Source organism: Trifolium pratense, linkage group LG2 (genome assembly GCF_020283565.1).
Source record: "Trifolium pratense cultivar HEN17-A07 linkage group LG2, ARS_RC_1.1, whole genome shotgun sequence".
NCBI lineage: Eukaryota > Viridiplantae > Streptophyta > Magnoliopsida > Fabales > Fabaceae > Trifolium > Trifolium pratense.
The window spans coordinates 60,054,613-60,069,330 of NC_060060.1; the positions used below are offsets into that span (position 1 = coordinate 60,054,613).

Sequence of the window (14,718 nt, forward strand, 5' to 3'; positions counted from 1 at the left end):
TATGTAAAGTAATAAGCACAAGGAATAATTGACTGGAACTAATTTCATAATCCATAAAAATTACCAGTCAAGATTACATGGTTCAAAGAAATAGCAATTAGAATTCTCTAAGAGTGCGTTTGGATGGAGGAATTGGATAATATAAACTAAATTAATATCCAAATTATAGCAGTTACCGGAGCCCAAACTTAAATTATGGATCAGTTATGGGTATCCGTAATTTTCACACATCGCTAAATCAATTTTACCAACTCTAATAAATTTATTATTAAATGTAAAAAAAATAATAAATAAATTTATTTAATAAATATATAAATTAAGTGGTGGTGCTGGAGTCGGTTTCCTCCTATGTACGGGTACGGTACCGGTATCCCGTACTGGTACTGGTATGCGGTACAACATTTTTAGAAAATTTAAGGTACGGGTACGTCAATATAAAATATTAGAAAAATTATTTTTAAGTGAATTATTATCATCATGCTTTGAAGATTTAATTTTTTAGTCCACCGTCTCAACTATTTTCATAAAAAATGAGAGATAATTGAAATATAATAAAAAATTATAATATTTTAACAGATTTTTCAACAACCAATATGTTTTTTCCGTATTTATTATCATAAATCAACCAAATAAAAATGGGTACGGAATCGGTGTGTACCATATGAGTACCATGAGTATCTGGTACTGGTACGTACCTGATACGGGTACTTCACCATTTTAGGAGTACCCATGCTACGTATTTTCCTCTTATATTGAGTCGGATTAAATTGGAGTAACCGCCAAATATCCCTTAAAATTTCAAAATTCGTCAAATATCCCCGAAATTTGAAAATAGGCAAAATACCCCCAAAAATTATAAAACGTAAATCAAATTACTCCATGACGACGTGAACTCTGACTGGTAGTGTCAAGGACAATTTGATTGAATTTTTATAATTTTAAAAAATATTTGCCTATTTCTAAATTTTAGAAAAATATTTGACGAATTTTAAAATTTCAGGGGTATTTGAGAGTTTACTCGATTAAATCGGTTGTGTTGTTTACACACTCATTGAGTCAGTGTAGCAGCGAAGATAAAAATAGTAAAATACCCTTCCCAAAATTTGAATATCCCAATCTTGTCCCTGTACTGTACCCTATCTTTCTTCCTTCTTTTGATTCTCGTTACTTACTTTCAGTGTTATCAACCTTGCAGCCGCCGGAGTCAGATTACCGTCGCCGTTCATCCAAAATGTGGAGGTCAATACTTGCAAGACAAAGATGTGCTGTTCTTCGCAACTACAATGCCAACTATGGTTCACAAATTCAGGTTCCTCTCTCTAATTTGATTCTAAACCCCACAAATTCAACAACTTCTAATTCCTTAGGTTTTCCTCAAATTTCATATCTTTCCAACACTATTAACAACCCCAGATTCTTATCTAATCAAATTGCTACCGAAAATGATGTTCCAATTGATTCAAAAACCGACCTTGAAAATGGGGATTTTGCTGTTCACGGAATTAGGGTAGAAAATGATGATGTTGATGAATTTGGTAATGGGATAGAATTAGTGGAGAAAGTTGGAGAAATTGATGAGGAACAACAAGTGTATCAGATTGATGAAGAAAAATTGGAGAAAGTGGTGTCTCTTTTGCAGAGTAGTGCTGATGGGTCGTTTGAGTCTTCTCTTGATCAATTGAATTTGAGTTTAAATCAAGATTTTGTTATCAAAGCTATTGAAACAATTGAAACGGTTTTCGTTGAGAATCTTGTGAGGTTTTTTAAGTGGGCTTGGAAGGAGAATTCACTTGAAGTCACTACCCAAGTTGTAGAACCTTTTGTTATGATATGCAACAGTGGTGGTTCGTTAACGGACAAAGATGTATACTCTCTTTGGGATTTGGTGAAGGAAATTGGGGAGAAAGAGGACGGTGTTGTCAATGTAACTATTCTTAATGAGTTGATACGTTCATTCTCGAAATTGGGAAAAGGGAAGGCTGCGTTAGAGGCATTTGAAAAATTTGAGTTGTTTCGATGTGTACCTGATGCAGATACTTATTACTATACAATTGGAGTTCTTTCTAGGAGATCGGACTTTGATTTGGCTTGTTCTGTGTGTCAGAAGATGCTTGATGCACAGATAATTCCTGGTGGTGAAAAAATCGGCGGAATACTGTCTTGTCTGTGTAAGGGTGAAAAGGCTAAAGAAGCTCATGCAGTGTATACGGCAGCAATAGAGAATAAGAAGTATCCACCTTTGTCTTCTGTTAATTTTTTAGTAAAAAATCTATCTCACAAAAATGAAACTGTACAACTAGCTTTGGAGGTGTTGAATGATATCCCTACGGAGAGGAGGAGACGCGCAATCAAGCCGTTTACGGCTGTTGTTCGAGCTTTGTGTAGGATTAAAGATGTTGATTCAGCCAAGGAGTTAGTTTTGAAAATGATTGCTGATGGTCCACCTCCGGGAAATGCTGTTTTCAATTTTGTTATTACTGGTTATTCCCAAGTGGGGGAAATGGGAAAGGCTGTGGAGATGTTGAGGCTACTTGAGAGTAGGGGTTTGAAACCAGATGTTTACACATATTCTGTTATTGCTAGTGCTTATTCGAATAGAGGCGAGATGGAAGAGGCTAGGAAGATCTTGGAAGAAGCTAAAAAGAATCATTTAAAGTTAAGCCCTGTAATGTATCACGCTATAATCCGTGGATATTGCAAATTGGAACAATTTGATGAGGCTTTGGAGTTGTTGCCTGAGATGAAGGATTTTGGTGAACGTGCTTCTGCCCACGAATACGAGAAGCTGATCCAGTCTCTCTGCTTGAAGGCTTTGGATTGGGAAAGAGCAGAAAAACTGCAAGAAGAAATGAAAGAAAAAGGTTTACATCTCAAGGGCATCACTAGGGCCCTAGTTAGAGCTGTTAAGGAGGCAGAAAAGGAGGCCGTGGAGGCTCAAAACGACACTTTAGTGTCCTAAACATTATACGGTGTGACGTTGTGACGTTAACGTCAGAAACATGGTATTTGTAATTCTTTTATTATTAGGTTAAAATCTCCATGCCAAAAAATACTGATAGGGGAAATTTTCTGAAGTGATTGTGGATGAGTTTGACATCTCTTACCGGTCTTTTTTGTTATAATCAAACTTATTATTTCCTCCAGTTTAATGTTGCCACTAGTATAATCATATTTCTTTATTTTTCGCTAATCAATGGTAGATAATAACAATACATAGCACTTAGATTGTTCTGTTTCAGTGCTTTTTTCTTATGTCCTTTTCAAATATATATGCTCATGATTAGTGTTGCATGCAATAAAAACTTCAATCTTTTTACAACTGCCTGTTCTCATATTTCCTGTTCATTTATTTTTATTATTGCTGGTATTGCATGTTCCATTTTCAGTTAAATGTGTATTCTTTGTATAACTATTAGGCTGTAGCTTAAAGTGTGACATGGTAATTTAATTGAGTGGAAGTTACTTAATGCATCTGCAGGAAGTATACTATGGCGATATACAGTTAAAGTGCAATATATACAGTTAAAGTGGAATACTTTTTTGTTGTTGCTCTTATAGGTCACCTAATGAACTTCTCTTAATTATTTTTAGTTGTATCTGTGTATGGTCATAGTCAGTATTGTCACGCGGAAAGCACAAAATCTGCAACACTCTTCTTTCTTATCATACATGCATTTTGAAATTGGAAGAGTAAGAGCTTTATTTTAGTAGGTAATCAAAATGAACTGCAATGGAAGCCTAATAATCTATATGATATTTGGATAGCTCGAGCCACGTCTAGAGAGATTTCACATTCTTCCCTTTTCTTTACTTGATTTTTCTTCTGAGCAAGGCTTGGTTTTTCTTCTTTTTTTCCTTTCTGACTCCCATTGCATTGTTCATTGATTCCTCTTTCTTCAAACCATTTTCTTCCAAATACTCATTTTCAATGGTTAATTTAACTAAGCAGTTATTCATTTGATACGGTGATAGTGAAGCGAATCTGCTCACATTTAGCGTTGGTTAGCAGCATCTATGAGTATAATTAATCTCAACTAACTCGTAAAAAACCACCCACTTTTATTGTTGTCCTTGGAGCAGTCATGGATTTCTGTTGATTTCTCTCTTTTATGTCTGCTTCTAAGTTATTAACAATTTTTACCTGCCATAGTTGAGACGTCAATATCCTTTTTTCTTTAATAGATCACTTGACCAGACTCTTTTAAGTGGCATTGAGAATTTTGGCATACCAAGGGACTGTTTTTGAATTTACTTATTTGGGCTTATCTACTGAAGTAAGTGCTTATGGAACTGTTTGGCAGAAAATACCACAAGAGATTATGAGCTCCCGTAAGCTGTTTTCATAAGCTCCACTAACAAGCTTATGAATTCCTGAAAGCTTATGACCAAATACACTAAACATGCAGACCTCCCTCCCGCAACTCTCGCTTCCTAGCTGAACCAAAACACAAATCACACTGAACCCTTGCAACGCTCGTATCCAATCCAAGTGAACCCTCACAATTCTCTCCAAGCTCTGCAACCCAAATCTCATCTTGTCGCTCTCTGCTCTTAAATGCAGGAAGTCATTTAGGTTCCTTGTTACCTGCGTTTGATTTGTTTGTTCCATCTTATGACTTTTGCTTGTTCCTTTTTCATGTGATTTTTTATTGTTCTTGGCAATAACGATGGAGGGTTTTGGATATCAAGTGTGGGAGATATATATCATATCAGGTTCATTTGAATAACATTGTTAAAGGGGTGGTGTTTTCTAGAGTAAAGTGAATTCTGATGAGAATTTAAGGTAAATGGTAAAGTGAATTCTCATCAGAATTTGTGGAAATCTGAATTTGCTAGAGTAAAGTGAATTCTGATGAGAATTTAAGGTTCTGTTTATGCTTGTTTTGAAGTTCTGCTGATATGCCAAATTCTGATGAGAATTTGCATCTTACTGATTTCTGTTCTGGACTTCTGGTGGTGATGTTGATTTTGTATTACTAGGACATGAGTTACTTTTAGGGCATGAGTTAATGTTTTGGTATTACGTCGTCATCATTATGTTTATTTTTTGTATTAGCAGTTGTGAGGAAATCAGTATCTTATATTCTGATCTATTATAGGATGTATTTTTATGATGGCATTTGCTGTTTCCTCTCATTTCTACTATGGGTAACACTTAAGCAGTGTTAATGGCTCTTACTACATCTGGTAAAATTTATGCTGCTGATATACAAATTTGACACAGTTTTTTTATTTATTATGGTTCTCATTTAGGACAATTTATTGATTTTATGGTCATTATGTCATGTGGTAGCCGCCAGTATCTGTCATAATGGTGTGCATACAGCATAATTGTTCTTTGATAGTCTTTCATAACTGTGCTAATGGTAGCTTTCATACAAACTCTTTTACAGCGTAATATAATATTAGGTTACTACTTTTTTTTGTATTAGCAGTTGTGGAGATACAAAATCTTATCTATTCGAATGTGATTTCAGTGATAGCAGTTGCCTTTTCCTCTCATTTCTTCTTATGTTATGCAAATAATAATTATGCAGTATCAGTGGCTCTCATTTGGTTAATTTTGTGGTGTTGATGTACAAATTTGACACTGGTTTTTGATTTGTTACAATTTGTGGATTTTGAGGTTGTGCTGCCATGTGGTAGCTGTCATAATGGTTTTGCAATTGCTTAGTTGTTTTTTATAACTGCCTTGCTAATGATAAGCTTTGAAATGTTAAAATCTGTGTGCAATATTAAAAGCATATTTATGGACGGAGTGGAGTCCTGTTGCTCGCAGTTCTGCAAATGTTAAAATAACCTTTCCTTTTAAGGTCTTGTTTCGATTTGCAGTGTTGGTCTGATTGTGCGGAGATCGCAAAGATGAGAGTATTTCCTGCATGCTTCAGTTTGGTGTTTTACATCACTTTTCTGTGTTTTATTTCTGGAATTTCAATTTCATATGCACACTATATTGTTACCCCTAAGCTGTGTAATTGTTCCCCTTAGCAACTGCACTGATGTCTTGCACTTGGTAAGCAGTGGCATGTGTGCATCAGTTAGTTATATATGCTAACATGGTCATCACAAGGATGCTGGTCATTTAGTTTTGTGATTAGGTATTCTTTTTTCAGTAGGATATGGAAAACTTGTTGACATGTATATAAATGAATCAGCAGGCCCTTGGGAGAAATAGCACTTATGTGTTTGTCTCTTTTCTCCTTTCTACCTCTCCCCTATTCTCCTTCTGAACTCCTACAGCTCTTGTAGTTTAGGATGTTGCCTCGTTTTTGCGATTCATTGACTCATCGTCATCTGCATTTTGCTTGTACATATGATAAGATTAGTCACTAGATTCTGTGCTGTTCGTTTCATTTGTGTTCTTGGCGTAGCTATTTCATTTGTAATGTTAGCTATTTCATTTTGCTTCTGAACTCCTACAACTCTTGTAGTGTTCCTAGTTCATCCACGATGTAAATAAATTTGAAAAAAATTGTCCCGCCAAACTTGAATTCTTTTGAACATTTCGTTCTTTGGAGCTCATTAACTACTTAAACCTAACCACTTGTTTTAATTACTTTTTTTTTAATTTGTGGTGTTAGACAAAGTGGCAAATAGCACTGAAAGTCTGAAACACACACAAACACATGCAAGATCCTCGGGTTAAACTGGATGAAGACGTTAGATCTAACAATATGAATATTTTGTCGGTTGAGTCAGAACTTGTTGAAAAATTACTTTAAATGTATCACTCCACTAATACTTTTGTGTATAATTTAATTTATGAAAAAATATTATGTTTCTTATTTGGAAGATGAGATATTAAAAGATACTAATAATTAAGAAAAAAGTGAATTATGTATTAAGCAAGTTTTATATAGTTTACTTTTCAAAATACATTTACCAAACAAGTTTTTAAATTTTCCATCTTCAAAACAGTTTTTAAGACTAAATGTACCAAGCAGATTTTTTTTTATTATAAAAAAAATCTTAAAAATTGATTTTAAAAATAGATATGCAAATCAATATTTAAAAACTAAAAACCAAAACTAAATTAAACAGACTCTTAGTTTAAGGGTCTGTTTGGTGCACAGGATAAGAGACAGGATAGGATAACTGTATCATATCCTGTTTCAGTCCAGTGTTTGGTGACACAGCAGGATATGATAAGTTAATCCTGTAGCTTATCCTATCCTGTCTCTCTAGTTAAAATTCTTGTCCTGAATTTGAGCTGGGTTACCAGCAGGATAGGATAATTTTATTTTTTTTACTGATTTATTCTATAAAATATATTTTAAAATAAAAAAAATGAAAATTAATAAAATATAAATAATAAAATAATTTGATAGTAAATTAATAATAAAATAATTAATTTTTAAATATACATGTGATTTTCTCACAAGGGTAATTTTGTAATTTACATAATCTAAAAAAATCAAAATTATACTAAAATTACAATATTTTTAAAGTAAACTAATTATTAAAAAATCGTAAAATATGGATATTAATTTAAATTTTATAAGAAATTAAATATAATTATTTTGCAATGGTATTTTTATTATTTACGTATGAGATATATCATATATTTATTTAGCTTATCTAACATGTATATATCATTAAGTTATTTATTTGATCATGATTCATATAAAAAATTAAACTTTTTTATTTTCTCATATTTTTTTATTTAAAACTATATAAATTTATTTGATTACTTATTTATATTTTTTATTTAAAAAATTCAAAGTATTACAAAATAATTTTAAAAAAACAACAATTGATTTACAAGGGTAATTTTGTCATTTAAATATTTTATATATCTTATCATATTATTATGAGCAAGTGTGTATTAAAAACATGATATAATAGTTATCATGTTTGTTATCCTGTGTGCGCCAAACACAAGATAGGATAACTGAGGATAACTGTTATCCTGCTGATATCCTATCCTATCCTTATCCTGTTTTATATCTTATCCTATCACTATCCTATCCTGCGCACCAAACGGGCCCTAATATTTCATTCCTTCACTGTTTTCTTTTTTTAATCTTCCTAAAACTTTTAACGTTGTTGCATGCCCAAGATAATCAATTCTTTAATCTTCTTCATGATATTCCAGCCATGAGCACTACCAATTAGTCTTTTGGTCCCTTAAAGATATTTTAGGTTTCACAATGGTCCCTTAAAGAAAAAAATGTCAGGATTGGTCCTTTAAAGACACATCTGTTTCTCAATTGGTCATTTCCGTCAATTTTTTACAAAAAACGTTAGTTTTAGTAGACTGAATTGTGGATGTCATTAAGTGTAAGTAGTCCACCAAAAACCTTATTAATTTTTAAAATTTTAACCATTGGAATTTTTTGTTATATTTAGAGTTAAAATTTAACGAAAATGACCAATATGGCAAAAATATATGTCTTTAAGGGACCAATCCCGACCTTTTTTTCTTTAAGGGACCAATCCAGACCTTTTTTTCTTTAAGGGACCATTGTAAAACCTAAAATGTCTTTAAGGGATCAATAAATCAATTAAACCATACTATTATTACCCAAGCTCTGCACAATCACCACCGAATCCACTTGAATTTCTAAATTCCAATATTATAATACTTTTCAAAATAATTTAGGTGTAATAAAATGGCAGATCGTAAGTGAGATGTGAAATCTAAAACAATGATAGTGTGTCTAGTGACTTTCTGCTTGCAGTTAAAATGCTCATGCAACTCAACAATGAATGCAACATTGCTATATGGATGAAAACTAGTAGTTAGACGCTTAACCAAATAGACAAGTATGGGTAAATGACAATCAATGTCCTACAATAACTACGAAATAAATGGGTTAAACGGAAATCAAGAACGACCAGACAAAAATTACGCAACAACTTTAAAGAACACGTAAATATGTGAATATTCAACTACTAATAAAGTTGTCATAAAAAATTTTGTCATCCATTCACCCTCTTTCTCTCTCGACCATTAACTAAAGTCAAACTGGTGTCCTCTAAGTAAGAAAAGAAAAAGTCGATCAATACACCACATACTACCACAAATGGCAGATCGTAAAGTGAGATGTGAAACTCAAAGCAATGATGATGTGTCTAGTGACGCTATGGTCGCAGTTCAGATGCTTATGCAACTCAACAACATCAACAACAACAACAACAACAATGTTTGGAGGGGGAGGGAGAAAAGAATCCCAAGGAAAGAGAAAGAGGTTGATCAAAGGCTCGATAATAATAAGATCACTGAGATTGATGAACCAAAAAAGATGAAGTATCGATCTATTGCAGACATATATGCTGTGACACAACCTATTAATCCAAAAAATTAAGGAACAAAGGTAAGTGCTTTATCAGAACTTTCAACAAATATCATAGCAAATAACAACTATGGATAATTGGTTCAACCAGATGATAAGAGGCTAAGTAGTATCAAGTGATTATCGGGTGTGACTAATCCCATAGTGAGTTAAATAAAGTGATCATTGATAAATAATTGTTGTATTATATATTTTTTAAAAATAAATATGGGTACCGACTTATATATTCAATTCAAAGTTATATGAGTAGGCTCATTATTTATTCATTTTAATTTATTGGCAATTGTTAGTTGTTTTTTTATGTCTTTTACTATATTACAATTACAACACCCTAATCCTTTAGAGATCTATTTAAAAGTATCTAACAAAATTATTGACTAAATTGATAGTTACTGAAAGAAAAGAAAAATTGCAGCAATTTTTTACACTAAAAATTAGCAGCATTTTTTTTTTGGAGGTAATAAGCTATTTATGGTATATTGGAAACATGTGTCTTTATTTAAGTATTGTAAGTTTCGTAACCCGTTTGGATTAGCTTATTTTTGAGCTTATACAAACAACTTATGTAATATAAATTAGCTTTTATGTTATTTTATAAGTTCACATTAGTGAAAATTAAATTTTTATACGCTATTTTATCATAAACTACCTTGACAAATTAATAATATTACATAAAAATTGCATAAACTGTTTGCATAAGCTCAAAAATAAGCTAATCCAAACGGGGGTCTAAAACCTTTATATTATTATTATTATTATTATTATTATTATTATTATTATTATTATTATTATTATTATTATTATTATTATTATTATTAGTTTAAAGACCCGTGCATTCGCACAGGTCCATTGACTTTTATTTGATATTTGAGTTTGTTACTATATTAATGTAAACAATTTATTTAAAATTAAATATTTAATTTTTTTATATGATATTGTTAAAATATAAATAGAATTATTGTGTTAATTATTTCTTGTAAACTTATTTATTCAATTTTTTTCTTTTTTCAGTGACAAATAATGGTCCGTGTATATTTTTAATCAAAAATTAGAAATTTTATTAGGAATATTTATGGTAATTTAGTATAAGTTTGATACTCACTCTATTTTGTTCCTATTTTTATGTCTATCATATTTCTATATTTTGTTTAGTCAAATTACAATGAAGGATATAAAATTTGCAACTTGGTTAAAGTAATAAGGATAAATCAATAACTTTGGTGATAATCAATTTGTTTTGTGTGATAATCGATTTTAATATATTGATAAAGTAATAGATTAATAGTAGTAGTTACATTGATCTATTAGTCTTTTACTATATTTGAACTGGGTTAAATTTTAATTTTTCTGTTTGACATTTGCAGGACATAACATAAACTACAAAACTTATTTTTTAGTGAAACCAAATCCATTGCATTCCTATTCCTAACATCAATGTCTAAATTTCTTATGAAGACATTAAGACCTAGTTATATTTTTATTTTTTGTTTTCACCGCCGATTTAGTTTAGATTAAGGGTCAGTTCCAACCCCCTCCCGATCGCAGTTGTGATGAATCGAACCTAATTATTTTTTGATATCATTTTGTGATGAGATAAGCTTCCATTGACCAAATATAGTATTTTTAAGCTTTTCATTTAAAGAAATTATTTATTTAAAATATTAAACATTTCAATTCTCAATACATTAACTTCACACATTTTCATAAAAAATTCATAAAAATTTACTATTTAAAGTGTTTAAAAAATGTTATGTGGGGACACCTGTTAGCAAAACTCTTATTTCTTTTATCTTTCTCTTATGTCAATAAATACATCAAATTAAATATATTTCTTATTTATTTATTTATCTCATTTCATACTCTTCTACACAACCCTAAGAAATATATTTATTTAGTGTAAAGTCAAAAATTAATATATTTTACTATTACACTTTTTTAGCACCAATAAGTTTAATGATCATTTGCTACATAATTGTAATGTCAGATTATCAATTTTTTTGGATGGAAATTCATTTGGATCGCATCAACGTAAATTGACTCACATAATTTAGTGTGCTCAATTTAAATTTTAAGCCAATGCTTGTTGGTGACAAACATAATAAAAAAAATATTGGGTGATCAAATCAAACTGGTATAATTTTTTTTTATGCATGACCGATTCAAGTTGAAAAAAATATAATGCAAGAATAAATAATTTGTAGTTGATTCAATTCCATTCATATTTGAATTGAAATTATTATTCAAAATTTCAAACCATTTAATTAACTCGATTGGTATAATTCGTGATATGATCTAGAAAACTGGCTGAATTGGATCGGTGTTTCATTGGGTTGAATATTGGAAGTGATACCTGAAAATATATTATGTTGTTCAAGTCAATAAGAAAAAAAAAAGTGTGAGATTTTAGGGGTAGATGTCTCTAACAATTAAGAAGCTATGTTTGAATATTAAAAATCGAACCCTAAAAAACAAAAAATAACTATCATTTAGTTTTAATTTAAAATGACTAAGATACTGTTTGACCTAACTTTTTTTTCTTTTTATTTTTTTTAAGTAAAAATTTAAGTCAAACAACAATTTTTAAAAGTTATAGTAAAAAACAAAACAGCTTCTATATTTTAGAAAAAATTATAATATATTATCAAACATATCTTTTAATCCTATTATAAAAAAAAACAATAAACCTTTCAAAAAAAGCTTTTACACCTAAAAAATCTGGGCCAAACGGTACCTAACACTAAAATTATGTAAAAAAAACATGTCAATGATGAGATATTTTTTTTTATCAGAGTCAATGATGAGATTTGAACTAAGGGCTTTACACACATAAATAAACATTGTAGTCTACCACTAATTTATTTATATACATGTAATTTTTTATCATTGACGATATTTATTATTGTATAGCCTAAAAATGTTGAGGCCCCAAAATTGTAAAGTTGGATGTCGTCGCATACTCAGACACGTGCTTTGGGGTCGGGCTAGACTTTAGGTAAAAAAAAAATGTGTACATTGCATTTGTTGTGAAATGAAAATGATGTATTTTTAGAGGCAACATGTTTGTTTGGTATGTCCTTATAGTTTATTGGATTATCTGTTATCCTTAAATATAAATTAAAAAAAATATTGTACTATTTATAAGTTGGGTAAATGATCATTTACCCCCCTGCAAAATAAGCAAATTTTCGTTTACCCCCCTATGCAGATTTTTTTTCTGTTTACCCCCCTGCAAAAAATAGATTCCCTCATTTTGCCCCCTAGGTGTACAGCAGGACATGTGACTGTGCAAATCTGTTGACGTGGCTTGTACACGTGGAAAAAATCATTTATATTTATTTTTTAAATTCCATGTCACATAATTTATTTTTTTTAAAAAAAAATCCTACAAAAAAAAAAAACGAATTTTTTTTTTCCCAAAATTTAAAATAAAATTTCCTACAAATAATTTTTTTCCTACAAAATAAAAAAAAAATAAAAGATTTCGTACAAAAATAACTATTTTTGCATAAATAAAAAATTAAATTTTCTTATTTTGTCCCCAAAATAAAGAATTTAACGATTTATTTTCAAATATCTTTTAATTAAAAAAAATAGAATCTTTATTTTTGTCTGCGTAATTTAGTGCTGCAGATATAGTACAAGCTAAGGTTGCTGCACAATTTAATATCACATAAGAATTGAAGCATAATTTTGCTTAATTTTTTTTGCTGCATAATTTAATATCACATATAATTTTGGTAGAAGAGGAAAACACAAATAAAACTTCTTCTATTTTTTTTTTTAATTCAAAGAGATTAACAAAAAAAATAAAGTTTTGTTTTTAAAAATTAAAGATTATGTTTTTTTTTAATTTAAAGAGATTTGAAAATAAATCTTTAAAATATTTAATTTGGAAATAAACTTTATTTCGGAGTAAATCTTTATTTTGGGAGTAAAATAAGAAAATTCGTTTTGTTATTTTGGGAGGAATTTTTTTTTTTAAATTCGTTTGTAGGAAAACAAATATAATTTTTAAAATTTTGTAGGAAAAAAAATTATTTGTAGGAATTTTTTTTTAATTTTGGGAAAAGAAAATAAGAAAATTGGTTTTTTTATTTTGTAGGAAAAAAAATTTATTTTTTATAAAAAAAATATCTGACGTGGAATTTTTTAAAAAAATATAAATGATTTTTTCCATGTGTACAAGCCACGTCAGCAGATTTGCACAGTCACATGTCCTGCTGTACAGCCAGGGGGCAAAATGAGAGAATTTATTTTTTGCAGGGGGGTAAACAGAAAAAAAATATGCACAGGGGGGTAAACGAAAATTTGCTTATTTTGCAGGGGGGTAAATGATCATTTACCCTTATAAGTTTGTTCGATAAAAATGAGATGTGTTTGGTAAAAACTTCTTTAAGTAACTTATATTGTTTTTTGAGATAATGAACCATCATTGATGGACACGTTGCACATGATACGATCAATTCGACTCGAGAACCTATTTCAAACAGTGTTTAAGCCTATAGCTTATAATTTTTTACATTTTATTTTCATTTTTACTCTTATTGTTTTCATTTTATTATTTGTTTATTTATTTTTAAATATAATAACTACCCACTAACCATGTACTTTATGTCATTTTGTATTTACATCAACTAAATTTATCAAACACTTTAATTTTATTTTACTAGCTTTTCAGCTATAACCTACTAGCTAGTTTTCAGCTATACGTTAGCTTATATCTTAATTGGCTTAAATGCAGTTTTACCCCCCCTATTTTGAAAAATGCGGAATTTTACCCCCCCTATTTTAAAATGCGGAATTTTACCCCCCCTATTTTATAATTTGTTGGATTTTGCCCCCCACCAAAATTTTGCACAAAATCTGCTTTTGAGCCTCAAGTTCAAAGCTACGCACAGAACTCAATTTGGATCAATAATTCACCAAACTGGTACCGAAACGACCGCAATCGAGTTAGTTTTCCACAGAATCAAACTCCACTAAATTTGGAGTTAAAGAGAGAGATTAATTACTGTTTTAGTGAAGGTCTGTTCAAATTAATTATCGTATGAAACTACTACTGGTATTCTCGTCATTCCTCTCACCCTGTAGCTCATTTTTTAATACTATTTACATGTATGGAAATCTAATGAAATTACCCTTGTTGGCATTTCAATTTCGTCGAATTTGGAGTTACGATGTGTTCGGTAGACGATGTTGAATTTGAAGATCACAAGTAGATTTCTGCAGAATTAGTAATTGGACAGACCTTCACTAAAACGGTAATTAATCTCTCTCTGTAACTCCAAATTTAGTGGGGTTTGATTATGTGGAAAGATAACTCGATTACGGTCATTTCGGTAGCCGTTTGGTGAATTATGGATCCAAATTGAGTTGTATGCGAAGCTTTGAAGTTGTGACTCGAAAGCAGATTTTTTGCAGA

The 14,718-nt window shown here is 30.4% G+C and overlaps 1 protein-coding gene across 1 annotated transcript; it reads left to right on the forward strand.

The window, feature by feature from the left end:
- The first annotated feature begins 1,026 nt into the window (after window positions 1-1,026).
- LOC123909266 (pentatricopeptide repeat-containing protein At3g02650, mitochondrial) lies at window positions 1,027-3,143 on the forward strand. Its single transcript, XM_045960079.1, has one exon. It carries the CDS (start codon window positions 1,232-1,234, stop codon window positions 2,957-2,959), a length of 1,728 nt encoding a protein of 575 aa, XP_045816035.1. The 5' UTR covers window positions 1,027-1,231; the 3' UTR covers window positions 2,960-3,143.
- The last annotated feature ends 11,575 nt before the right edge of the window (window positions 3,144-14,718 follow it).